At 46.4% G+C, this 25,836-nt stretch overlaps 1 protein-coding gene across 3 annotated transcripts; it reads right to left on the minus strand.

The window, feature by feature from the left end:
• Positions 1 to 92: 92 nt before the first annotated feature.
• LOC309521011 (uncharacterized protein) lies at positions 93 to 25,341 on the minus strand. Of its 3 annotated transcripts, none has more exons than XM_082203159.1 (17): positions 24,778 to 25,341; positions 23,313 to 23,509; positions 22,161 to 22,276; positions 20,807 to 20,904; positions 19,252 to 19,432; positions 18,594 to 18,702; positions 15,886 to 15,977; positions 14,416 to 14,510; positions 14,172 to 14,306; positions 7,898 to 8,008; positions 6,708 to 6,878; positions 5,165 to 5,345; positions 4,406 to 4,508; positions 3,872 to 3,963; positions 3,065 to 3,159; positions 2,183 to 2,263; positions 93 to 651 (listed from the first exon to the last, which is right to left on the minus strand). In XM_082203159.1, the coding sequence occupies exons 1-17, from the start codon at positions 24,848 to 24,850 to the stop codon at positions 368 to 370; spliced, it is 2,214 nt and encodes a 737-aa protein (XP_082059285.1). In that variant the 5' UTR covers positions 24,851 to 25,341; the 3' UTR covers positions 93 to 367. The 3 variants fall into 3 exon arrangements, with proteins under 3 accessions (XP_082059285.1, XP_082059286.1, XP_082059287.1); XM_082203160.1 differs by lacking the exon at positions 24,778 to 25,341 and adding an exon at positions 23,847 to 24,395; XM_082203161.1 differs by lacking the exons at positions 23,313 to 23,509; positions 24,778 to 25,341 and having other exon boundaries at positions 20,807 to 20,899; positions 22,161 to 22,239.
• Between the last annotated feature and the right edge of the window lie 495 nt (positions 25,342 to 25,836).

The following is a 25,836-nucleotide window of genomic DNA, read 5'->3' on the forward strand; positions in this document are numbered from 1 at the left end:
GAGCCCCTTCAGCATTTACATGGCAGTGCTAGAGCTCCAATGCACTTCAGACTATCAGATGCCCTGTACAGCAAGGTGGTCCTCACTAGTTGCATAAGAAAGAACTCAGCTGTACTCCATTAACTTGCCTTACACAAAAATTAAAGTTTGGGCTGATTCCTCTACCCACTTTTGCTTCTGTCCCCCATCACCACTAGCATGTGGCCCCTGCAATGTTGCCAAGAAGCAAATGTGGCCCTCCGGCTGGGGCGGGGTGGAAAAGTTCCTTCAACCAAGGGGAGAAAGTTTGACTATGGCAGTAAAGCTACACAGCGATAAACGGAAAGCTTTCAACACACATTTTATTTTTGCTTTTAGGATTAGAGAGTTAGGCCTTCTCTGGCGTGTCGCTCTTGATCTTGCAGTAGTCAATGTTGGATTCCTTCTCCACCTCTTCGTCGACGGTCAGGTCCCCAAGGACCAGCTGGAGCTCTGTCTGGAATTGCTGCTCCTTGCGGTTCTTCAGGGGTTTGCGGCCTTTGCTGGTGCGGGAGTAGCGGAGGACGGCTAGGCCTAGTGCTATCGTAGCCCCGCTGAAGAGGGCCGCCAGCACACAGCTGCCTCCAAAGGAGATGCTCACCAAGAGGAACGTCTTCATGGTGTGGCATCGTCCTGGAAGGGAAGAGACGTTTAGGGAGCCATTTTGCCTAAGCAAGATGTCCTCATTCAGGTGTAGGGGAACCTTCAGGCCCTCTGGCTGTTGCTGAACTACAACTCCCATCAGCCCTAGCAAGTGTGGCCAGTGGGGTGATGGGAGTTGTAGATCAGCAAACATCTGGAGGACCACAGGTTCCTCACACCTGCCATAGATAGAGTATCCTCTCATTACGTTTATATCCCACCTTTCAGAGACCCCCCCAACTGGCATACATGGCCCTCCCTGCTCCTCATTTCCACACAACCCTCCCCAAATCCTGAGAGATTGATTAGGCCGAGACTCAACATTTGGGCCAACAATCACCCAGTGAGTTTTCCTGACCAAGACGGGATTTGAACTCGTCCCCCAGATCCTAAATGCTGCACTAAGATGAAGGTATAGCACCCCTGGACTGTTAAGTCCAGTCAAAGGTGACTATGGGGTTGCAGCACTCATCTCGCTTCAGGCCAAGGGAGCCGGCGTTTGTCCACAGACAGCTTTCCAGGTCATGGACCAGCAGGACTAAACCGCTTCTGGCCCAACGGAAACGCCGTTTACCTTCCCCCTGGAGTGGTACCTATTTATTTACTTGCACTGCTAGGTTGGCAGAAGCTGGGACAGAGCAACGGGAGCTCACCCCATTGCGGGGATTTGAACCGCCAACCTTCTGATTGGCAAGCCCAAGAGGCTCAGTGGTTTAGACCACAGCGCCACCCACATTCACTACACCACACTGGCTCTGATGGGCCTCGGATGTTGTAGGCTACAACTCCTAATAATAATAATAACCACCTGTTGGATCAGGCGACTGGCCCATCTGGTCCACAGCCTGTTCTCACAGTGGCCAACCAGATGCCTGCACAAAACCTGCAAGTGGGATTTGAGCACAAAAGTCCTCTCCGCTCAGGCTTCCAGCAGTTGGTATTCAGAAGCATTGCTGCCTGCAAAGTTTGAAGGCAGAGCACAGCTATTGTGGCTAGCAGCTATCTTCCCCGCAGATTTTGCCCACCCCAATTTCAGGCCCCCAGATCAGATTGTCGGTGAAAACCCAGATTGCGGAATGTTCCCCCCACCCAGGGAGCTTCTGCTGGCACCTTTGCACCTTTAGATGCCAGGCAAAAATATTGCTCTTCAACCAGGCCTTTGGCCAATTGACATCTGATGCCCTTTCAGATGTGGAAGGGGGGATTATTGGTTTTTGCCTTTGTTTTTCTTTTTATTATGTATTTTGTTTTGTTTTTTTAATATTGTGAACCACCCTGAGATCCACAGGTATAGGGCAGTCTACAAATTTAATAAAAATGCAATGCAATAAATAAAAACCCAGTAACTCACCCTCTGAAACTTAAGCAGCACCTTAGCATATGCAGATTTTTGCCCTTTAAACATCTCAACCAGTGCTTCTGGGGCTGCCTATTTTGAGTGACTCTCCTGGAAGCTCTTGAGCACGATTTCCAGCCCCAGAAGAGACTAAGGTATTCAGAAAGGAGAAACACAAAAACCAACCTTCAAACCAGGGTACATCTTCCTTGTGCACTCTCAGTGGGCCAACCACTTTCCTGTGGAGCTTTCCTTCACCCCAAAATGCTGTTTGGAAGACGGGATAAATAGTTTTAGAACAGGGAAGCTACGATTCCTGCAGGAACCCAACAATTGCTTATATACCAGCCTCCAGTGTCCTTCAAATGTTGGGGCTCCCCTCCCAGTTCCAGCAGCCAGCATCACCAATGGTCAGTCCTAACACATCAGGATGGCACGCAGTTGTGGAAGGCTCATGTACACAGCAATGGTGCTACAGCAATGTAGCACAGGATTAAATTCTATATTGCTACCTTATCCTAGATAGCTCAGCTGGTTAGCGTGTGGTGCTGATAACTCCAAGGTTGCAGGTTCGATCCCTGTATGGGACAGCTGCATTGCAGGGGGTTGGACTAGATGATTCACAGGGTCCCTTCCAACTCTACAATTCTATGCTCTATATGATCTATCCAAAAAGTGGAAAACAGCAGTAGTGGAAATGAGAACCCCATAAGAGCCTGCTGGATTAGTCCAGCATCCTGCTCTCAAAGCAGCCAACCATATATACCTTTGGGAAACACAAGGCAGAATTTAGGCTTCCCTTAACATATGCAATTATTATCATGTTTTATTATTGGTTGAAGAACTTCATTGCCAAATTAAGAGAAGGGCAAGTTTCAAAGGGCAGCTGCGTTTCAGTTCAAGAATTTTTTTCTGGAAGGTGCTCATATTAAAATGCGATTTGAACTAGATTCCTAGTTGCCACAGATCAGTGTGAATGGTAAAAATTCACCACCCACCTCTTAGCTGGCTACTTGCGTTTCAGTTATTGTTTTGGGTTACTAGACACAAAGGCTAGCTTACGGGTACCTTTCTCGCTTCCAGGAGTGGGGGGCTCCAAAGGGCAGTAGCTGTTGCAGCACTTGCAGACGTAATTCTTGGATGGTTCGTCTATGTTCTTCCAGCTAGAAGGGAACAAAATCACTACAATAGGCAGCAACTGTTAAGGGAAGCTGTAACATTGCACAAAACTTACCAAGGCAGTGTACAGTGGTACCTCGGGTTAAGTACTTAATTCGTTCCGGAGGTCCGTTCTTAACCTGAAACTGTTCTTAACCTGAAGCACCACTTTAGCTAAGGGGGCCTCCTGATGCCGCCGTGCTGCTGCTGCACTATTTCTGTTCTCATCCTGAAGCAAAGTTCTTAACCCGAGGTACTATTTCTGGGTTAGCAGTGTCTGTAACCTGGAGCATCTGTAACCCAACGTACCACTGTACTACCGTTTAAAACAATGCAACTTCATAGGAATTGTGCATCATGCAGTAAGTTAAGAAGATATAAGAAGTTCACCTTTGTATCCAGTTGTTAGTCCTACTCAGAGTAAACACATTGAAATTAATGGCCATGACTAATTTAGGTCCATTAATTTCAGTGGGACTTAAAAACCTAATTGGATTTGCAACCGATTGTCTCTTGTGTCAAATTCACCACGGCAAAGAAACAGCGTGTCTTCAAAACATCTGGCCAGACAAAATAAGTGCTTAAGGATGCGATCAACAGATTTTAACTAATATCGAATAAATTCTTGCTTTTGTTTGCAAGGTATTTAAATAAATTTAGTCTGGGGGTGGGGGGAGGTCAAGCAAGGATTTGCAATAAAAGGGGCTTAGAGCTGACCTGGAGGAGATGTTGTCAAAGTAACAAGCTTTCTTGCCAAAGCTTGAGGAGGTCTCTTTGCTCCATGCTGACAGGAGGCAATGAATATAGATCTAGAAAAGGAGGGAAGTTATTTTTTTTTTGCAGCAGATTCAAAACTGTCACAAATATTTATTTACTAATTACATCTACATCCCAGGAGCTCTTGGTGGTATTTGTGGTTCTTCCCATGTTGTGTTCACAACCACCCTATGAGGTAGGTTAGGCTGAGATTTAGCAAATGGCCCAAGGTCACCCAATGGGTCCTAGTCTGACACGAACCACTACAACCACACTGGCCAATGAAAGTGTTTGGGTGTTTTATTCAGCTTGCATCGGGGCATCCCTGCAGAGGCACCGACTCACACTGGCTCTATGAACAATTTTTAAGAATTAAGGGCTTCCCCAAAGAATCCTGGAGATGGCAGTCGAGGAAGATTAGGCGAGAAAACCAGGAATTCTCTTAACGTCAGCGGCATCCCAGAATACAGACACTTACTCCAGAGAGATTCCTACCTCCTCCGAGTCGCCGGTTAGCAAGAAGGCAGGTATTGTGAACACCATTGCAGAGTCTTCTCTACGGAGCCACCTGACCTTGGGGCCGTCACCATACAGGCACCTGTCAAGTTAACCGTGAAAGTGGGAAGAGTGATTTTGAGTGCCAGAATCATTTTTTAGGTATTGCGGGGCGGGGGTTTTTTTTCCTTTTCAGTTTTGACCTAATTTTCCACACTGCCTCGGGGGGCTGAGCACAATCCAGTTTTGACGTTGCTGGATCAGATATCTGTGAAATGCGCTGTCAAAATACTGTTTTTTTGTTTAATGATGAACTCATTTTAACACACTGCCCCATTTCTGCTTTAGTGGGGGTGGGTGGAAGGGCAACCACATTGAAACACCTTTGTTGTTGGTATTATCAATTAATAAATAATAATAATAATAATAATAATAATTATTATTATTATTATTATTATTATTATTATTGTTGTATTTTAATATTTTGTTGGAAGCCACCCGGAGTTGTTGTTGTTGTTGCTGTTGTTGTTTTCCCTGTCCATCTGACAGGGTTGCTCCAGCCATTCTGGGCAGCTTCTGACATATATGAAACCATAATAAAACATTAAAAGACTTTCCTATACAGAGCTGCCTTCAGATGTCTTCTAAAGGTTGTATAGCCACTGATCTCCTTGACATCTGACGGGAAGGCGTTCCACAGGGTGGGTGCCACTACCAAGAAGGCCTTTCCATCTTTTAACAGAACGGCATACCACTCACCCGTGTTTATCTGCAAATATGTAGACCCTCCTGAAATGGCCGTGGTGTCGGGCATCCGTGCCGTAGCACTCATCGACGTAGAGCTTGGGGGACAGGCCTGGACTTGCCTGGACTCTGGCCTCAAAGTGGATCAAGGCACCTTCGACATACTCCCCAGGTTCAGCCGCAACACTGTGGTCTTCTGGGAGAGAAGTTGGAAATTGTGTGCGGTGTGGACTAGCCTATGTTACATCCTGCCACACAGATAGCATCTTACACCTGCCTTCCTCAACCTGCTGCTCTCTAGACCAGTGTTTCCCAAACTTTGGTCTCTAGCTGTTTTTGGACTACAACTCCCATCATCCCTAGCTAGCAAGACCAGTGGTCAGGGATTATGGGAATTGTAGTCTGGAAACCCAACTTTGCACAGGTGGGCAGGCGGCTGAGCCCATCCCCACTTTACTCTGGTGGAGGTGGGATTGCTCCAGCAATGTCAGTGGCGAGAGTGGGCTGGCGCTCCCCTATCCTGCACATGTGCATCCTCCTCCCGGCATACATGTGCACGCAACCCCCGGACACCAGCAACCAACGCTATGCCACTGGCAGAGCCTATCAATGGCTACTAGCCACAATGGTATCAGCCACGTGTGGATCCAGAATTGGCCTCCACAGTTACTTACGGACTCATTGTTAAAACTGTGTTTATGGAAGACAATCTTACTCAGCTATGAGTGATCGCCAGAGAGAAAAAGAAGCAACCCTTCAGAGGCTGGCACTAGTCCTGATCGCTAGGCATTCCAGCTGAGACTGATGGGAACTGTAGTCCAGTAACCTCTGGAAGGTACCAGTTTGGGGAAAGACTGGCTTAGATCAATGTTTCCCGCCTTCCAAGTGCCCTGCTTGCAGTTGAGCATTAAGATGCTGGTACCAAGAAGGATGAGGGACGCAGGTGGCACTGTGGGTAAAACCACAGAGCCTAGGACTTGCCGATCAGAAGGTTGCCAGTTTGAATCCCCGCGACGGGGTGAGCTCCCGTTGTTTGGTCCCTGCGCCTGCCAACCTAGCAGTTCGAAAGCATGTCAAAGTGCAAGTAGATGAATAGGTACCGCTCTGGCGGGAAGGTAAACGGCATTTCCGTGCGCTGCTCTGGTTTGCCAGAAGTAGCTTAGTCATGCTGGCCACATGACCCAGAAGCTGTACGCTGGCTCCCTTGGCCAATAAAGCGAGATGAGCGCCGCAACCCCAGAGTCGGTCACGATTGGACCTAATGGTCAGGGGTCCCTTTACCTTTACCAACAAGGATAATCTTTTACTATGGCATAACTGAACCCCAAAATCAGGGTGCTAAGGGAAGCAACCATTGACTCTTGTGGGTGGGAGAGTCATCTTACCCATATCTGTCAACTTTCAGATTTGAAAATAAGTGATCAGCAGCCTCAACTGTCCCAGGGACAGTCTACGGGATATCTAACAATCCGGGATAGCAGCGGGAAGCAGTGGGAAACAGCGACGGAATAAGGGAATTTCCCACAAAAAAAGGGAAGGTTGACAGCTATGATCTTACCATTCAACACTCTCAGAGAGATATTAATCTTTGCATCACTGGCCTGAGCAGCTTGCAGAAGCTGGACGCGAGGCTCTGTGTTGGCTGCCATGGAGCGAGGAAGCGTTGGCAAAGTGGTTGCCGTGGGCTCTGTGGTATCGGCATTGCTGCTCCACACCAGACCCTTTGCAGCTGGAGATAGGGAGAGAAAGAGATATTAGCTGGGCTAACTCCCCATTGGCATGTCCCATCACAAATTTTAGCCTGAAACTAAAGCCAATATGCCTTTGTTGCCAGGATTCCTGCACTGATCCTGATGCTCCCTCAAATATTTGCGACTAGGAGTGGATGGAACTGTCCATTTAGGTTTCTCTCGAGTTCTTAGTTTTTCCAATTGCAATTTCCATTCTCTACATTTCTACAGTTTGCATTAAAAAACCCCAAAGGGTTATCATGAGAATCTACCAGCATTTTAGTGAGAGTTTCTCCTAACCTGCCCATTTTTCTATGCAATTTTGTTTAATAATTTTAAGCAAGGTCCCCTAATGCGATGCATTTTTAAAACATTAGTCTCACCAATATATGCACATTTCCATGCTTCCTTTACCCTAGCCTATGCAGTTTTACTCGCATTACTTGGCTAGCAACTGCATCGAAAAATTCACTAAAGTTTGAATTTCAAAAGATGGCTGTGCTTTGGAAAGTTCAAATCAGATAAATTTGCCAATAATAATAATAATAATAATAATAATAATAATTTATTATTTGTACCCCGCCCATCTGGCTGCATTTCCCCAGCCACTCTGGGCGGCTTCCATAGAAACCAAAAATACACTAAAATATCACACATTAAAAACTTCCCTGAACAGGGCTGCCTTAAGATGTTAAAAGTGAGCTGAATTTAAGTTCTTCACCATCTCTAGTAGAGATATCCAGTTTCCATATTCAGAAAACCCTCTTCTTCCCAGAGTGGTTTGACAAGCAATCCCTCTTAACAGGGAACTCTGGGAATTGTAGTTCTGGTAGGGGAATAGGGGTCTCTTCTAATAACTTCCAGCATGCTTAAACTACAGATCCCATGATTTTCTGGGGGAAGCCAGGACTGTTTAAAGTGGCAGGATCGTGCAAATGTTGGAGCCTTATGTTTGGTCCCTTAATTTCAGTGGGTCTACCCAACATCGCCTTTTTGTACATTAAACAAGTCACCTCACCATGAAATACCCTGTTGAAGAATCCCAGCTCTGCAGTTGTCACTTGAGGAGTGTTAGAACCCGCTGTGGCTGGAGAAGCCAAGCCTTCTCCTTGGGCCAAAACTGGGATGGCTGAGGAATAAAGGAACAGAATACCTGATCAGGAATTTTAAGAACTTGACCTTCAACCCATTGCATACTCTTGGACTGCAAACACATTCGGGTCAGATCTATTTGTCAAAATACAGTACAGTGGTACCTCGGGTTAAGAACTTAATTCGTTCTAGAGGTCTGTTCTTAACCTGAAACTGTTCTTAACCTGAAGCATCACTTTAGTTAATGGGGCCTCCTGCTGCCGCCGCTGCACAATTTCTGTTCTCATCCTGAAGCAAAGTTCTTAACCCGAGGTACTATTTCTGGGTTAGCGGAGTCTGTAACCTGAAGCGTCTGTAACCTGAAGCATCTGTAACCCGAGGTACCACTGTGTTTCATAAGAAACGGCAGGATGAGAACCTCAGGATTAGTACAGGATAACTTGATCTGGAAATGCATAGCCAAAGAACTGGACTGTAGCAGGCTGTGTGCACCAAATAACTTAATGCCATCTCTATTAATCTACCCTTGCTCAGAACGTATTTGGGCAGTAACGAAGCCTTACTTTCATTCACAGCTGAGAACATAAAGAGAGTCCACCTGCTGGATGAGGCCAGTGGCCCATTAAAGCACAGCATCCTGCTCTCACAGTGGTCAAACCAGAGACACAAAGGGAAGCCCCCCAAAGCAGGATCCAAGCGCAAAAGCACTCTGCCCACCTGTGGCTTTTGGCAGCTGATGTGCAGAAGCATTACTGAGCATAAGGAAGATCCCCAGCACACCCTCTGGAACATACCCTCCAACTTTCTCCTATGAAAATAGGGACATCCCATTCCATAATGATAATTTTACTATTTATATCCCACACATCTGACTGGATTGCCCCAGCCATTCTGGGCAGCTTCCAACATATATAAAAACACCATAAAACAGAAAACATTTAAAAAAGTGGGACATTCCAGGATCAAATCAGAAACCAGGATGGGTACTCTAAATCAGGGAGATCCCTGGAAAACAGAGACATTTGGAGGGTCTGCCAAAAACTTACCCAACACTTCAATAAACACAGCCGCCCACCAGAAGCCAGTCATCATTGTCCTGAAGAAAGATAAAGAAATAAAGAAAGGAGGGGATACACAAATTCTTTCTTAAATAGGCTGAGAGAGAAAATTTAACACACCTGGGCCTTCCTTAATTGTTCCAAGTCTCCTGTTGGCCAGCAACCCTAATTTGGTCCCTGAAGTCATGAGCTACAATCCATAACAGGTGCCCTGTGGAGCTGCAGACCTCACAGGGATTTACTTCTGAGTAAACTGGTTTGGGTATACTCACATAGCATGCCAAATTTTCAGAGGGTTCCTGATTCCAAAGCATGGGTGGTGTATATCCAATACAATACTTACAGCCTGCGCTAGTGTAGTGGTTAAAGTGTCAGACTAGGACCTGGGAGACCAGGGTTCGAATCCCCACTCAGCTATGAGGCTCCCTGAGTGGCCTAGCTCCAGTCGCTGCCTCTCAGCCTAGCCCAGGCATAGGCAAACTCTGGCCCTCCAGATGTTTGGGACTACAATTCCCATCATCCCTGACCACTGGTCCTGTTAGCTGGGGGTGATGGGAATTGTAGCCCCAAACATCTGGAGGGTCGGAGTTTGCCTATGCCTGGCCTACCTCAGAGGGTTGTTGTGGGGGGATTAAATGGGGAGGGGCAGAACCATGTACGCCACCTGGAGCTTCTTAGAGAAAAGGCTTGAATATAAATGCAATTATCAATCAAACAGTAAACTAAGTTCTACCAAGTGGAATGAATGGATCCATGTTCGCCATGTTCACTAATGTCAATAAGTCTGAGAGTATGACTAATGTTTAGGGAAGCTTGTAATGTTTAATAGGTTAATGTATTTTAATATTATATTATATTATATATTATTATTATTTTTTTTTATTATTATTATATAATAATAATAATAATAATAATAATAATAATAATAATAATATGTTGAGTACAGCCCAACATTCTTCATCGGAGAACAACAAGGCAACAGTGCTGTGCATCATTCTTGAGTCGTCCCATTGAGAACTCACTTGGGACTGACGGATCAGCAGGCAGCCCTAAGTAACTTAGCTTGCTCCCACTGCCACCCCAGCTGACCCAATCACAGGGCACTTCCAGGTAACCCATTGACAATGGGGTAACCCATTGATTCATCCTGACTCATTTGCAGGGAGGCAAGATGACATTAGGGGACGCGGGTGGCACTGTGGATTAAACCACAGAGCCTAGGACTTGCTGATCAGAAGGTTGGTGGTTCGAATCCTAGCAACAGGGTGAGCTCCTGTTGTTCGGTCCCTGCTCCTGCCAACCCAGCAGTTCGAAAGCACGTCAAAGTGCAAGTAGACAAATAGGTACTGCTCCGGCAGGAAGGTTAACGGTGTTTCCATGCACTGCTGTGGTTCGCCAGAAGTGGCTTAGTCATGCTGGCCACATGACCAGCTGTACGCCAGCTCCCTCGGCCAATAAAGCAAGATGAACGCCACAACCCCAGAGTTGGTCACGACTGGACTGGTCAGGGGTCCCTTTACCTTACGCTGAAGGTGCACCTCTTTTTACCCTGACCTTTTTTTTTACACCTGAAATATACATTTGAGGACCCACCTTATTCATTTTCTTCTAGATCGTTTAACTGATTTTAAGGTTACATGTTTTATGTTGCTGTAATAACCCTGGGTCCTTATGGCCTTATTATTGTGGGTTTGGGAAGGAGATCAGTCTGGATGAATCTCCAAACCCCAATTTTTGGTGTCCAGTACCCAGTGAAGGCTAGAATCTAGCAGAGGAAATGCCTGAACTAGTCAGACACATTTTTTAAAAAAATCGTTTTTATTTGATTCTAAAAATGTAAATTTATAACAATACCGAATATATATCCGTATATATTTCTCTGAATCTCAAGACTTCCCCCCATCCCCTCCATGGGTCCTCTTGTCAACATTTTCAACTGCAAATTATTTCATAATCTCTATTTTATATCTGTCCATATTGTCCATTGTGTGTTACATTACAAGTGAAATTAAAATCCTGCCAATGTTTTCGTCTGCTTGCAGAGGTCTCCTAAATAAACTATAATTCCCCCCCATTCTTTGGCTCCTGAGCTTTTGGGTCAGTTTTGCCATTTCAGCATAGTTTAACAGCTTAGTTTGCCATTCCTCTCTGGTAGGGACTCTTCCTTCCTTCCATCTCTGGGCTAGTAGCATCCCTGCTGCTGTTGTCACATACAAAAAAAGCCAGAGGATTGTATATGAGCTGAGCTGGAAGCAGGCTGGGAGTTGGAGGCCCAGAGACACGCTTGCTCTGTGCTGGATACAAAGCCGAGACTAATGGAGAAGCAAGTTATTTCTGGGTGTTAATGCTGCAAGCCCCTCCATCTTATGCTCAGGTTGCATATATGTGTAAACAAAACTGTACAGTATATCCTAAAGACAATACAGTCATACCTTGGGTTACAGCCTCTTCAGGTTGCGTTTTTTCGGGTTGTGGAGTGCCCAAAGTACCGGAACGGGTTACTTCCGGGTTTCAGCGTTCGTGCATACCCAGAAGCACTAAATTGTGCTTTGTGCATGCGCAGAAGCGCCAAATCGCAACCAGCACATGCACAGACACAGGTTGCGAACACTGCTGGTTGCAAACGTGCGTCCCGCATGGATCACGTTCGCAACCCGAGCGTCCACTGTATAGTCTCCGCTGACCTTCATTCAAAGGAAACCAAACCCTGGGAAAGTTCCTGGAACCCCTAGATCAGGGGTCGGCAAGGTTTACCTCGCATGGACCGGTTCACTCCAGAGATCCCTCTGTGCACCAGATTGCGCATGTGTGTTAGTGCCCGTGATTTCCGGTGTCTGCGTCAGCGCAGAGGTGATTTCCAGCGCCGCAGAAGCATGCGGGGACTTGCCGAGTTGGAGGCTCAGTTCGGGGGCGGCTTGTGGGCCAGTTAAACGACCCCCATGGGCCGCTTGTGGTCCATGGGCCTTAGGTTGCTGACCCCTGCCCTAGATTCTCCGACTGCTCAGAGATTGGGATAACGATAAGAAATAAATACCTTGTCTCGAATGTACATGTGCAAATGTTTCCTGCCACATGCATGAGTCTCAGGCTTATGCATAGGAGCCAACCGCTAGGGGGTCTTCGGGGGGCCCCGATAAAATATTTGAGAGGGCTGCCCCCCCCCAAAGTCAATGAGCATTGCCATTCCAATGGTGTGTAAGATATATTAGCAACATTAAGTAAAACCACCTGCATTGTATATTTAATCAAATGCAAGTATTTGTTATTTAAACTTTAAAAGAGAGTGTCTTTTGCAGTTTTTATAGGAGGGGAAAGGAAACTAAAGGGTCCAATGACCAGGTCTCTCCCGGTAAAATCTCATTCTCACATTTCTGCCCCCTGGTTTCACAGTCCCCACCCAACCCAATATTAACCTTTCACTCGCCATTGCTTCTGATTTTTCAGTCATACTGAACTCTGTTTAGCTGCTCAGGTGCTGATGAGAGCCTTGGAAAACTCAAGAATTGAAATTGAGGAAGAATATCTGAAGTGTCAGCTGGATGAAGCCCAAGATATGGCAACCCTAGTGTTGACCCAAAAGAGAAAGAACAACTGCTTCCCACTCTTAAATCACCATCTCTAGATCTTCTGGATTAGAGAAGGGCTCTAAAACCAGGATAGGCTCATTGCCTCCATATTGACAAGTTTTTCTTTTTTTAAAAGCGCTGGGTACATTAAGACACCACTGTCCTGCGTTACTAAGCAAGGTTCATTTTTTTAATCAAGCATATTCTACACTGGCATTAATGCTGCCGCAGTTGTGCTCAGCATTCAACAGTGCCCGAGTCATCAGGTCCCCGACTTCCCTGCGGTGTAGACAGAGTCTCTTCTGATAACCGTTGTAGAAGCAGAAGCCCAGAGACAGGACAGCCAGCACAGCCAGCTCCAGGAGAAGGGCACCCACAGCAGGCGGCATTACATTTTGTTTTCCACCTGCCAAGAGAGAGAGAGAGAGAGAGAGAGAGAGAGAGAGAGAGAGAGAGAGAGAACGAACTTAGGAGTCTGCTTAATATAGAGTCAGAGAATTGGGTCCATGTAGCTCAGCACTTCCACTGACCGGCAGCAATGCTCCAGGGTTTCAGAGAGGGCATTTTTTATTTCCGTAATATTACCTAGAGGTGCCAGGATTGAACCATTTGCAATAAAGGCAGGTGCTCTCCCACTGAGTTACAGCCCTTACCATCACCACCCCTCCTAGCGTTTCTGGCATGCTTTCAGCTTTTCAAAAACACCCAATTTATCTAGTGGTAAATGGCTGCCAGTTCACTTCTGGGCCCAATTCAATTAACTTTCAGGTAAACTCGTCCCAAGCCATTGAGGGCTCTATGCGCTGTTCTAAGAATTTTAAGGTCTCCAATATAGAATAAATATTCAGAAATGCACACATATCTAAATATATGAACCATGTGTCTGAAATAGTATGGGAGAGCAATCCTGAAGCCATTTTGACTCTCCCAATGACCTCAGATATTCCTCTGCAGTAAGGGAGGCAAATGGGGAAAGCCTTCCCATTGTCTTTTGCCTTACCAATCCTGTCTTAAGGGCGTATTTGTGTATGAAAAGAGTGAACCTGGGACCTGGGACCCCAGAACTAAAGTATTAACCATCACAAAAGAATGGCCAGGCTGCCCAGGTAATGCAATCAGTGACTATTATCAGGTATTCTGGCCGGCAGGATTTCTGCTGTGGACCGCCTCCTTCTGTGATGTATGTATGTTGTTTTAGGGGGGTGGTCTTGGGCTACAAGGTGGGCAATTTCAAAAGTCTATATAAGGGTTTGCGCACCATTGTTCAGGGTTCCTCCTCTCTCCTGCATGTGGTGAGTGGGGACTCTGTTGCAACAGTTCCTTGAATAAAGATCAGGCTTACTAGCCGCTTTGCTTCTCAATATTTTTTGGTTGGCTTCTTACTTTCTCCTAGCAATAGGGAACCCACTTAAGGACTCTATATGGGCTCTGGAATACCCCATAAAGGAAAGGGAGCAGTTTTTCTTATAACACAAACAGAGAGAGAGAGAGAAAGAAGGGAGAGGAGAGAGGGAGACAGAGAGATAAGACCACCTTGGTTTGGGCCCAGTGCATATCGTTGGATGACTTACCTTACCTTTGCGACTCCTCCTGACAGCAAGAGAGCCGTTTGCACCCAGCTCTCCGTGGTCTCCATTTTGAGCCAGTTTCTGAATTGTGAAAAGAGTCACCACCATGTCCGACTGCCGTGGATGGTCTTCCACAGACAGACCTGAAGAGAAGCGACGGATGCAGATGTTGGTACCACCAGTTCAATCGCTGCCCTGTCCGTTTCCAGGGATGCGTTAAACAAACAAACAATTAAAAAGGTGCAGAGATACCTTCCAGATCTCTCTGGTGGCGAGACCCAGTCGCTCCACACGTCGAGTCACAGCAGCTGCACACAGAACTGGATGGATCATCTAGGAGCTCCCATCTGTGGAGAGAAGGAAAGCCATCAACTTTTGAATTCAAGGGCTCCTTGACACTTGCTTTTGCGCCGCATTTATAGGCTCAGCTGTGGGCTTTCCAGGTCTGTGACTAAGCACGTTCTTTTTATTCCACCACTTTCATCTGGGAAAACCTGCATTTTACTGGTGAATTGCCACAGGTGGCAGTTGGGTTTTCTGCTGCTTGCTGTTTGCTCCAATTCAGCAGGGGAAAAAATGTGGGTTTTCCCAGAGAAAGCAATGGGACGAAAAATGAAGAAGAAAAAGAAAAGGACTTGGAAAGTCCAGAAAACATGGAGCAAAGGAAAGTGTGGATGAGGCTTGCAAAAGTCACAGACCTCACAGTATCCACACACACGATGGATTTATTCTTTCACCAGGCACTAGGATGATATGAAACTGATTTATTCTTGCTTACAGGTTCTGACTGCAAGCCTCATGTCTCTGGGAACTTCCTTTTGATGCATCAGGGGTTGGGAAACCCCAGGCCTCTGCCTGCCCCAGAGGCCATTCCCATCACTGGTCCTGATCCACACCCTCTTAAAGGGGCTGGGCCCAACCGGAATGTGTTCCCAGAACTGTGATCCTGCCTCTTGCTTGCCTGGCATGGAGAGGGGTATCTGTGTGCAGAAACCTCTTTTGAATGGCTTGGAATGACAGCATCCATTCCAAAAAGGAGTTGCTCCACCCACTTTTGCCTCTGGCCCCACCCACCACTTGCATCTCTCCCCACACCACACCCCACCCCTCAGAAGATTGCATATGAAGGAATGAGGTCCCCCTGTCACTGGCTCATAGGGGATGATCTCCCAGCGATGTACCAAATTGGGTTTCCACGGCAACTGCAGATTTTGCATTGAACCCTCCTTTTCTAGTACAGCAGGGCCTGACGAAGAGACCACTCTGCTCTAGAAACAGGCTCTTTGCCGGCTTGTTATTTCGGAGCAAGTCATAGATGCCCATGGAACGTTTTTTAAATTTGAAATTGAAATTGAGGGCCTGCCCATTGTGTGTGTGTGTGTGTGCGCACACACACACACACACATAGTTCAACATCCCTGGAACTTCCCTATACAGGATTGCCTTGGGACAGCTCAGGGGGCGGATAACACCATACCCTCCAGCATTTCTCCAATGAATATAGGGATATCCTAAGGAAAAGTGGGACATTCCAAGATCAAATCAGAAACCGGGACAGCTTCTCTAAATCAGGGGCGTCCCTGGAAAACAGGGACACTTGGAAGGTCTGGAACGAGCCTCTTAGTATTGGTCTTACTCAACACTGACTAGCCAAAAGACTCACCACTCACAGATCCCTTCGGCAAAAACCTCTAACGAACAACCATTCCCCACATTCCTTACTTGTTCGTATCTCTGTGAAACGAGCAGGCCTTCCTCATGTGGTCGGCGGGTACAGCTGGGTCCCAGACTAAAACACGGCAGTGAAGGTAAACCTGCAAGAGGAATGGATTTTGCTCCTGGTGCTATTGGGACAGTCATGCATGATCATACTTAACTATTTGTTGCTGCAGAGGAGGGCAACCAATATGCTCAAGAGCAGGCCTCCTCAACCTTGGCCCTCCAGATGTTTTTGGCCTACAACTCCCATCACCCCTAGCTAGCAGGACCAGCGGTCAGGGGTGATGGGAATTGTAGTCTCAAAACATCTGAAGGGCTGAGGTAGAGGAAGCCTGTTCAAGGGTATGGAAATCAAGCCTGCTGAGGAACAGTTGAAGGACCTGGGTGTGTCTAGCCTTGAAAAGAGGAAACTGAGAGGAGATATGATAGCCATCTTCAAATGTCTGAAGGGCTGTCCCATGGAAGATGGAGCAAGCTTGTTTTCTCCTGCTCTGGAGGGTAGGACTCGAACCAATGGCTTCAAGTTACAAGAAAGGAGATTCTAACTAAACATCAGGAAGAACTTTCTGGCAGCAAGAGCTGTTTGACAGGGTAACGGTCTCCCTCGGAAGGTTGTGGATTCTCCTTCATCTGGGGTTTTTAAGCAGAGGTTGGATGGCCATCTGTCAGGGATGCTTTAGTGGAGATTCCAGACAGACAGAGGGCCTTCTTGGTAGTGGTGCCCACCCTGTGGAACGCCCTCCCATCAGATGTCAAAGAGATAAATAATTACCTGACATTCAGAAGACATCTTAAGGCAGCCCTGTTCAGGGAAGATTTTAATATGTAACGCTGTACTGTTTTTAACACTGATTGGGAGCCGCCCAGAGTGGCTGGGGATACTCAGCCAGATGGGCGGGGTATAAATAATAAATTATTATTATTATTATTATTCCTGCATTGCAGGATGTTGAGCTAGATGACCCCTGGGGTTCCCTTCCAACTCTACAATTCTATGATTCTAACTGTTACACTGCTCACTTGTAAACTGCTTAGAAGTCATTTTAGCAAGTATAAAATAAATTATAAAATATCTACACATGCCTTCAACACCACGTGTGCCTGCAAAAGTTTTGAAGAGGACATCCTTCTCTTTGTTACACTACAGCCCCTCCAAGCAACAATCTGGTAGCATTCTGCCCGAGCACCACAGAACTAATAAAGTAGGATAAATCCACCACCTGCAGACCCCCTGCAATACAAGAACAGCCAGGAGGGGTCCCTGGCACTGCCCAAGACCAGTACTGCCATGGGGTACTGCATAACCCAGGGGTCAGCAAACTTTTCCACTGTCCCTCAGACCTTGTCGAGGGCCGGACTATATTTTGGGGGGAAAATATGAACGAATTCCTATGCCTCACAAATAACCCAGAGAGGCATTTTAAATAAAAGCACACATTCTACTCATGTACAAACACACTGATTCCCGGACCGTCTGTGGACCGGATTTAGAAGGCAATTGGGCTGGATCTGGCCCCTGGGCCTTAGTTTGCCTACTCATGGCATAACCCCTTATTTTGAAGGGTGCTTCCATGCAGTACAAGGGAGACCCTCAAACACAGGTGCAAGCTGAGAGTCTCCTTGCACAAGCATTACCAAAAGTAGCCTATTGCATGTTGAATGCAAGACGTCCCGGGTTCAATCCCCACCATCAGGTTTATTAACTGCAAACACCAAAATTTGGGACCCGCTCCAAACCTGTGCCAAAGTTTCACAGTCATTTTGTGGCACCCCACAAATGGAGCAATTGATACAAGCATGGGGTTCATAGTTAACACCCCAAAAATAATATTATAATTATTATTATTTATACCCCGCCCATCTGGCTAGGTTTCCCCAGCCACTCTGGGTGGCTCCCAACAGAACACTAAAAACAGAATAAAACTTCAAACATTAAAAACTTCCCTAAACAGGGCTGCCTTCAGATGTCTTCTGTAAGTCAGATAGTTCTTTATTTCCTTGACATCTGATGGGAGGGCGTTCCACAGGGCGGGCGCCACTACTGAGAAGGCCCTCTGCCTGGTTCCCTGTAACCTCACTTCTCGCAGGAAGGGAACTGCCAGAAGGCCTTTGGAGCTGGACCTCAGTGAATGGTGGGGGTGGAGACGCTCCTTTAGGTATACTGGGCCAAGGCCATTTAGGGCTTCAAAGGTCATCACCAACACTTTGAATTGTGCTTGGAAACTTACCGGGAGCCAATGCAGATCTTTCATGACTGGTATTATATGCTGTTCAAACCAGTGCCAAAGTCTTGCAATAGCTTTGCAGCGTTCTGCAGTGGAAAACCCCATGTTTTGCAGTGCCCCACAAACTGGGTAACTGCTACTCAAACCTAGGGTCATCATAGCTATCAACATCTCCAAATAAGAGCTGGGAATGCCGGGTGCTCAAAACCCTGCAGAGCCACTGCCAGTTAGCTTAATGAGCCAACGGCGTGACTCAGAATAAGGTGGCTTCCTGGGCGCGATGCAAAAGTACAGAATGTAGTACTTGGAGCAGAGTTCCGCCTCCATTCAAACAGGTTCCTAGCCCTGAGGCTACACAAAGCATGGATTAATGAGTCGACAACTGCCTGCTGAACAGCAGATGAGAAAAATTGCAAAATCACTGCAAAATTGGAGGTTACCTCAGGAAATACTGGCGCAAGGCCTATTAAGAGTTCAGTTACTTACATCAGTATCTATTTCAACGAATTCAAAGGCTTGCAGAGAAAGATGGAGCACTTCCGGAGTCTGTCTAGGGAGGAACCGGGAATTTGCAACCCTGCTGTCAACAAGGCACCTGCCCAAAACCCAACAAGAAATACCGGTATATGTTTTAAAAAGCACATCTCATTTGGAGGACAAAATGCATCCAAAGTATTTTTTTTAGCAGATGCTACACAATTGTCTCTCGGTGCAAAAATCCAGGCGACACTGGCAGCTTTTGAAACAAAAAATAACCTGGCACTTAAGTTTATTATGGATTGATGCCATTAATATCCCATCTTTTCTACAGGGGTGGCAGGCAGAGCCCCCCCCCCTTGCATTTCATCCTCCAAACAACCCTGTGAGGTAGCTTATGTTATTTTTTCCAAATTTTTTTTATTAGTTTTCCAAATTTATAACAAGCAAATCCACAAACATAAAAAGAAAATGTCAACAAACAAACAAACATTTATCCTTACTGTAATAATTCTCCTTTTGTTAACATTGTTGGGTGACTTCGATTCCCCCTGGCTGAGTTTCCATATAAATCATTGTAGCAGTTTTCCAAAACTATTTGGTAAGCTTCGTAAGGCTGTTCCCCTTCCATCCACAGAACTCAAAACCCCCCACAGTGCAGACTCACCCATGGTTTGCAATGACGACGTAACTCTGGGGCGATGTGCTCAGGTCTGGAGTTGTGGCAGCCACACACTCATCCACAAAAACCTGCAAAGGCTGGTGGAAAGAACGCTGTACAGCAAACTGAATGTGGATCTGAGAGCCCAGGGGGAAGACGCTGGAGGATGAGGGGGCGCTGAAGTCCTCTGCAAAGACAGAAGAGGCAGCACTTTTAGGAGCAACGAGGGGAACCAGTTTCCTGCATTCTCTTGGGGGAACCTTCTGAGGGTGGGCACATGCCAGGGGTGGGCAGAGCAAGGTGGAACAAAGGGCAAGACTCTTTCTACTGCTGGCTATATTTCCCCAGATGCAACTCAGGGTGGCACTCAACTGCTCATGAGCAGACCCACTGGAATTAATGGCCATTATGAAGGCCCAATCTGCACGATACATTTATAGCACTCTTATTACATGTCCTACGGGACCGCCTCTCCTGGTATGTCCCACGGAGGACCTTACAGTCTTCAAATAAAAACATCTTGGAGGTCCCAGGCCACAAGGAGGTTAGGCTGGCCTCAACCAGAGCCAGGACTTTTTCGGCTGTGGCTCCGATATGGTGGAACGCTCTGTCACAAGAGACTAGGGCCCTGCGGGACTTGACATCTTTCCGCAGGGCCTGCAAGACAGAGCTGTTCCACCAGGCCTTTGGCCAAGGCACAGCCTGACCCCCTCCTTTGGTAATCCTCATAGAACTCTAGCCCAATGGTTGCCATTAATTTGATTTGAACTGATTTTATAATGAATTGATTTTACAATGCTGTATTATTTTACTGTTGTTAGCTGCTCTGAGCCTGGCTTCGGCTGGGGAGGGTGGGATATAAATTTATTATTATTACTATTATTATTATTATTATTATTATTATTATTATTATTGCATTTAGGCAGAGACTGGCCCAGGGTCACCCAGTGAGACTCACGACCAAATAAGAATTCACAGCCTGGTCAGGCACTCTAACCAGACTCCAACATTGCACCACACCGACTCTTCATTTTAAAAGGCAATGATTTCCTCCAGAGAATCTTGGGAGCTGTAGTTTGTTAAAGGTGCCAGGCGTAATTTGGAGACTCCTGTTTCCCTCCCAAAGCTACAATTCTCAGGCTTGTTGAACAATCATCTTCTCTTCCCAGGGAACTCTTGGAAACTGTAGTTCGGGGGGGGGTGTGAAGGTCCTTCTTAACAACTCTCAGCATGCTGAACTACAGTTCCCTGAACTCTCTGGGAGAAGCCACAGCTGTTTAAAGTGGTACGATACTGATCTAAATGTATATAATACAGAGGGGATCTAAGTTAGGACTGTTAATTTCAGTGTGCCTGCTCCAAGTAAAATTTAACCAGATGCCTCCCAGAGAATATTATACTTCTCCATCCAGCAACCAGGCAGAATGATCACAGTTCGATCACACATGCCACCGGAATTAGGAGGCTGCGCCTCTCATTGGCTCCATCTATCAATGCATCTAGCTCCGCCTACTGTGAGCCTCCCCACCCCCACCCCACCCAGCTGGATCCTGTTGCTTACCATTCATTAAAGTGCCGGTGAACATTAGTCCACTGGAAGCAGAAAGATGGCCGGTGACCGTTGTCACTTGTGGAGGAGGAGTCGTCAAGCGCCCTGCGCTGGAAGAGAAGAGAGTCAGTCTCTCCTTGCGAGTGTTACAGCGAGCCACCTCAATGTGGACTAGTGGAGTGAAGCAACGAGATGGGCGCTGTGCATTCACCACTTCGAAGTTCCAAGTTGCAGCGCAACTGGGCTTATTTTCATGAGGTTGGAGAGAGCGTGGGAGCCTTACAATTCACTTGCATATTTTAATTAAACATTAGGAAGAACTTTCTGAGGTTAAGAACTGTTCAAACAGTGGACTGGAACTACAGTGGTACCTCAGGTTACAGACACTTCAGGTTACATACGCTGCAGGTTACAGACTCCGCTAACCCAGAAATATTACCTTGGGTTAAGAACTTTGCTTCAGGATGAGAACAGAAATCGTGCAACGGCAGCAGGAGGCCCCATTAGCTAAAGTGGTGCTTCAGGTTAAGAACAGTTTCAGGTTAAGAACGGACCTCCAGAACGAATTAAGTTCTTAACCCAAGGTACCACTGTACCTCAGAAGCTGGTGGACTCTCTTGGAGGTTTTAAAACAGAGGCAGAATGGCTTATTTAGCTGCGATTCCTGCATTGCAGGGGACCCTGACAACACTACCATTCTGAGAAATCTTCCAAACATGCCCCAAGTCACACTTCCTTGACCTGGCAGCCTCCAATCCCGGCTAACTGTGTATAAGATGGCAGCCTCAAGTCACTGAGGTCCAGCTCCGAGGGCCTTCTGGCAGTTCCCTCCCTTCGAGAAGCGAGGTTACAGGGAACCAGGCAGAGGGCCTTCTCGGTGGTGGCACCCGCCCTGTGGAATGCCCTCCCACCAGATGTCAAGGAAATAAACAACTATATGACATTTAGAAAACATCTGAAGGCAGCCCTGTTAAGGGAAGTTTTTAGTGACTGATGTTTTAATCTTTGGTTGGAAGCCGCCCAGAGTGGCTTGGGAAACCCAGCCAGATGGGCAGGATAGAAATAATATATTAATTATTATTAATTATTATTATTAATTTGTCCCCCCCCTCCTGCTCCAAGGAAGTGACCCGCATGCTTTTAAGAACTACTATATGAGATTTTTTTTCCCTGCAGATATCAGACTGTACATATATTCTTAGCAGATTTCTGCTGCAAAAGGGGAAAAAAAACTTTACAGGAACATTCCTCCCGCAGCTGAACTCTTAACAGAGATGTGTTTGGATTCACAACTTCAGCTCCATTTCTGACATCCATCCTCTTCACCCCAAATTGCCTTTCCCATGTCCACACATGCAGTGCTTACTCATATTCGGTACAGTTAATCCTCTCCATGAAAGGGCTCCTGCTGTAGAGATCAGACCGGGTGGATGGCGGCCTGTAGACCAGGCTACTAGAATACTCTACCATTGCGCCACAGATCTGCAAGAATAAAAAACTGAGACGTTAGCATCCAGATAATGGATGCTCAGCCAAAGCCCACATTCACACCATATGTTGAAAGCAGCATCATACCGCGTTAAGCAATCGTGGCTTCCCCTAAGAATTCTGGGAGCTGTAGTTCATGAAGGGTGCCAAGAGTTGCTAGGAGACCCCACCTCCCCCCAAATTCCCCTCTCAGAGCTACAATAGCTAGAATGGCTTTCAGCTCAACCTCTCTTCCCAGGGAACTCTGGGAATTGTAGTTCTGCGAGGGGGAATAGGGGGGTCTCTTCACAACTCCCAGCACCCTTAATAAACTACAGCTTCCAAAATTCTTTAGGGGAAGCAATGACTATTTAAAGTGGAAATGTGATGCTTAAATGTATGGCATGAAACAGAAGTCAGTTGTCGAAATTTCTGACTTTGCATCTAGATATATAAATTTATTTTAATGCAGCCCATCTTGTAATTTTTAGGTATGCAATTGTTTTAAACTGTTTAATATAGGTTATTGTATTGCAAATCAACGCCTCGTGGAAAGTAATTCAAAGATGAAATAAATGATAATTCCCTGTTTAGGGAAGTTTGTAATGTTTAATGTCTTATCGCGTTTTTAATATTCCACTGGGAGCCGCCCAGAGTGGCTGGGGAAACCCGGCCAGATGGGTGGGGTACAAATAATAAATTATTAATTATTATTGTTGTTCTTATACAACAATATGCATATGCAAAATTTATTACTCAAATGTTCGCCCTTTGAGGCCCCCCCCCCATTTCCTCTTTTTGGCAATGCATAGACGACAGGCTTTTACTATGGAAGTAATATACAATGGTACCTTGGGTTACATGCGCTTCAGGTTACAGACTCCGCTAACTCAGAAATAGTACCTCGGGTTAAGAACTTTGCTTCAGGATGAGAACAGAAATTGTGCGGTGGCGGCGCAGCAGCAGCAGGAGGCCCCATTAGCTAAAATGGTGCTTTGGGTTAAGAACAGTTTCAGCAGCCTGCAAAATCCTGGCCCCTCAGAACACTCACCAGCCGTGCAAAGCCACATTCCTTAAAGTGGTACTGGAAGTGGAAGAAGCCCTGCCGGTTGTCCTCAAAGGAAGGGGAGCAGCGGCCGAGGTGCAGATATTGCGGTTCCAGCCTGAGACCTGTGTCCCAAGGGTCCATCTTGACCACTAGATGGATGTTGGTCCTGTTGCATTTATAGGGCATGGAAGTTGCAGGTACTGCAGGGGGAGGGAGAAGAGTCAGAGCCGACAGATACCTAAAAGGCTTGTAATCACAGACAGATTGTAGGAAGGAGCTGGGCCTCTACGCCGCTACTCTTAACCACAGTTCCTTGTTGCATCAGTGCTAACCACAGTGAAGGCTGATGAGACTCCTCCTCCTAACTGCCGGAAACAGCCCCAGACCCTGGTTTCAAGCCTTGGCTAAGAGAAGAGGCAAGGAGCCTTTTTCAGAACGAGGGCCACGTTTCCTCGTAGATACCCTTCTGGGGGCCACATGCCAGTGGTGGGCAAGTGTGGAGGCAAAAGTGAGTGGGGAAATGGATGTGGATCTTACCTTTGTGCAATAATTTAACTTCTACACACACTTGCATACCCGCCTCTGGGCAAGCAAGGGGCATTACTGGTGTTCAAGGACAAATTCCAGCCGCGCAATAACCACTCAAGGAGGGTACAAAGCAGGGCCAGTGAAGGGGTGTGGCCTGGTGAGAGTTCCAAGGGCCAGACAGAGAGGTTTGGAGAGCCAGATCTGGCCCCCGACTCTAAGGTTCCTCTCATCTGGTTAAGGCTGGCAGGAAAAAATTGAGCCAGAGAATAAACAAAGCACACAATCCCATAGGGCTCCTTATTTTGTAATGTGCACCCCACCGCAAAACATGTGGATGTTGCTTTTTAAATACAGTGGTACCTAAGGTTACATACGCTTCAGGTTACAGACTCTGCTTACCCAGAAATAGTGCTTCAGGTTAAGAACTTTGCTTCAGGATGAGAACAGAAATCGTGCAGCAGCGGCGGTGGGAGGCCCCATTAGCTAAAGTGGTGCTAAGAACGGGCTAAGAACAGTTTCAGGTTAAGTATGGACCTCTGGAATGAATTAAGTACTTAACCTGAGGTACCACTGTATTGGTTTATAGATTTTAGGTAAGCTGCCTTGTGTACTTTTGTAGATAGGGTATAAATGCAATAATAATGCCATAACGATATTTTGAAATGCAGGAACAAAACAGGTCTAGATGCAAGGGTAGGAGAGGGGCAGTTCTGGGTTCAAGTGCCTTCTCAGCCCACATTGGCCACTGGAGGGCCTCAGCCCTATTGTTTTCAACATAAGCCTCCCTGAGAGGCTTGTAGAGGGCAGAGAATAAGAAGAGATACCCATGGTCACCCCCCTCAAGCCTCAAAACCCACAGCAAAGGAGATGCAAGGCCAGCAGCCCTTCCCAGTGCAAGGAGAGAAATGCAATTTGCAGGAGAAAAGATGATGCAACTTACCACTCTGAGCAGCAGCAGAAGCAACCACCAAACTCCAGGCAAATACCACCAAGCTCCTCTTCTGCAACCGCATATTGACGCTCTCGGCTTCCAGTTCAGAAAGAAGGTAGACACCAGCCTTTCAGCTTACTCTGAAGAACCTGTTTATACCTGCTCCCACCTTCTGGGGGCGGCTTGAGCTACTTTCCCAGGGCACAGGTGCTGAGGATTCCTTTTGATCAGCCTCCCTCTCCATCAGGAAGGGAGCAACCTTCCCCAGAGGTAATCGCTGAAGACACTGGTGATAAAAGGGCATCTGAGCTCTTCTGTTAGCTGAGTGTTTGTGTGTGCAAAAGCTGGGTGCCACTCGCATCAAATGGTTAGTCTTAGTCTATGTGCACATTACAGGCTTAAAATGCAGCTTTTTCCAATTCAGATTTAAGTGGGTTTGGGGAGGAATGCATCAAAATGTAGCACATTTCATTTAAAACAACAAAACACATCTAGGATTGATGTGGATTGTGGTTAATCATGTGGACATACCATTTCCCAAACCGGTGGAGGGAGCACACCAGATGTAAAATGTTGTTTCCCCCTCCACAATCACTTATTGCAAACGGCCCGTTTTGGGTCTGTTCTGCTAGAAAAGCACTGTTGAGTTTTATCACCATGTACCTGCTTTAATGGGGGTGGGCTGGGAACATGTATCTACCCAAAGGGGTGAGAGAGATGCAACCTGTTAAAGGGAAGGATGACCCAATGGTTACAGCAATGGCATTATCTGTTTTATTTATTATAAACTCCCTTGTCCACTCTTCAGCATAAGGTCCCAATGTAATATATACAGTTATTACAAAAAGAGATAAAACTATTGCAATGATAAAAGCAAGTAAAACTGGGCAATATACTTTCAGCCCATACAGAGCTGTTTAGAATCACCAGCTTTTCCCACCAGCCACTGTAACTGTGTCTTTAGCAATAGTCTGATGTGCAGATGTTAGCAGCTGATGACACTTATCTCTGTGTGGGTCATCTAACAATATTCACAGCACAACAGCAGCATTAAAGGCACAGAGCAAA

This window comes from Podarcis vaucheri (genome assembly GCF_965113315.1).
Source record: "Podarcis vaucheri genome assembly, chromosome: 16".
In the NCBI taxonomy this organism is placed as follows: domain Eukaryota; kingdom Metazoa; phylum Chordata; class Lepidosauria; order Squamata; family Lacertidae; genus Podarcis; species Podarcis vaucheri.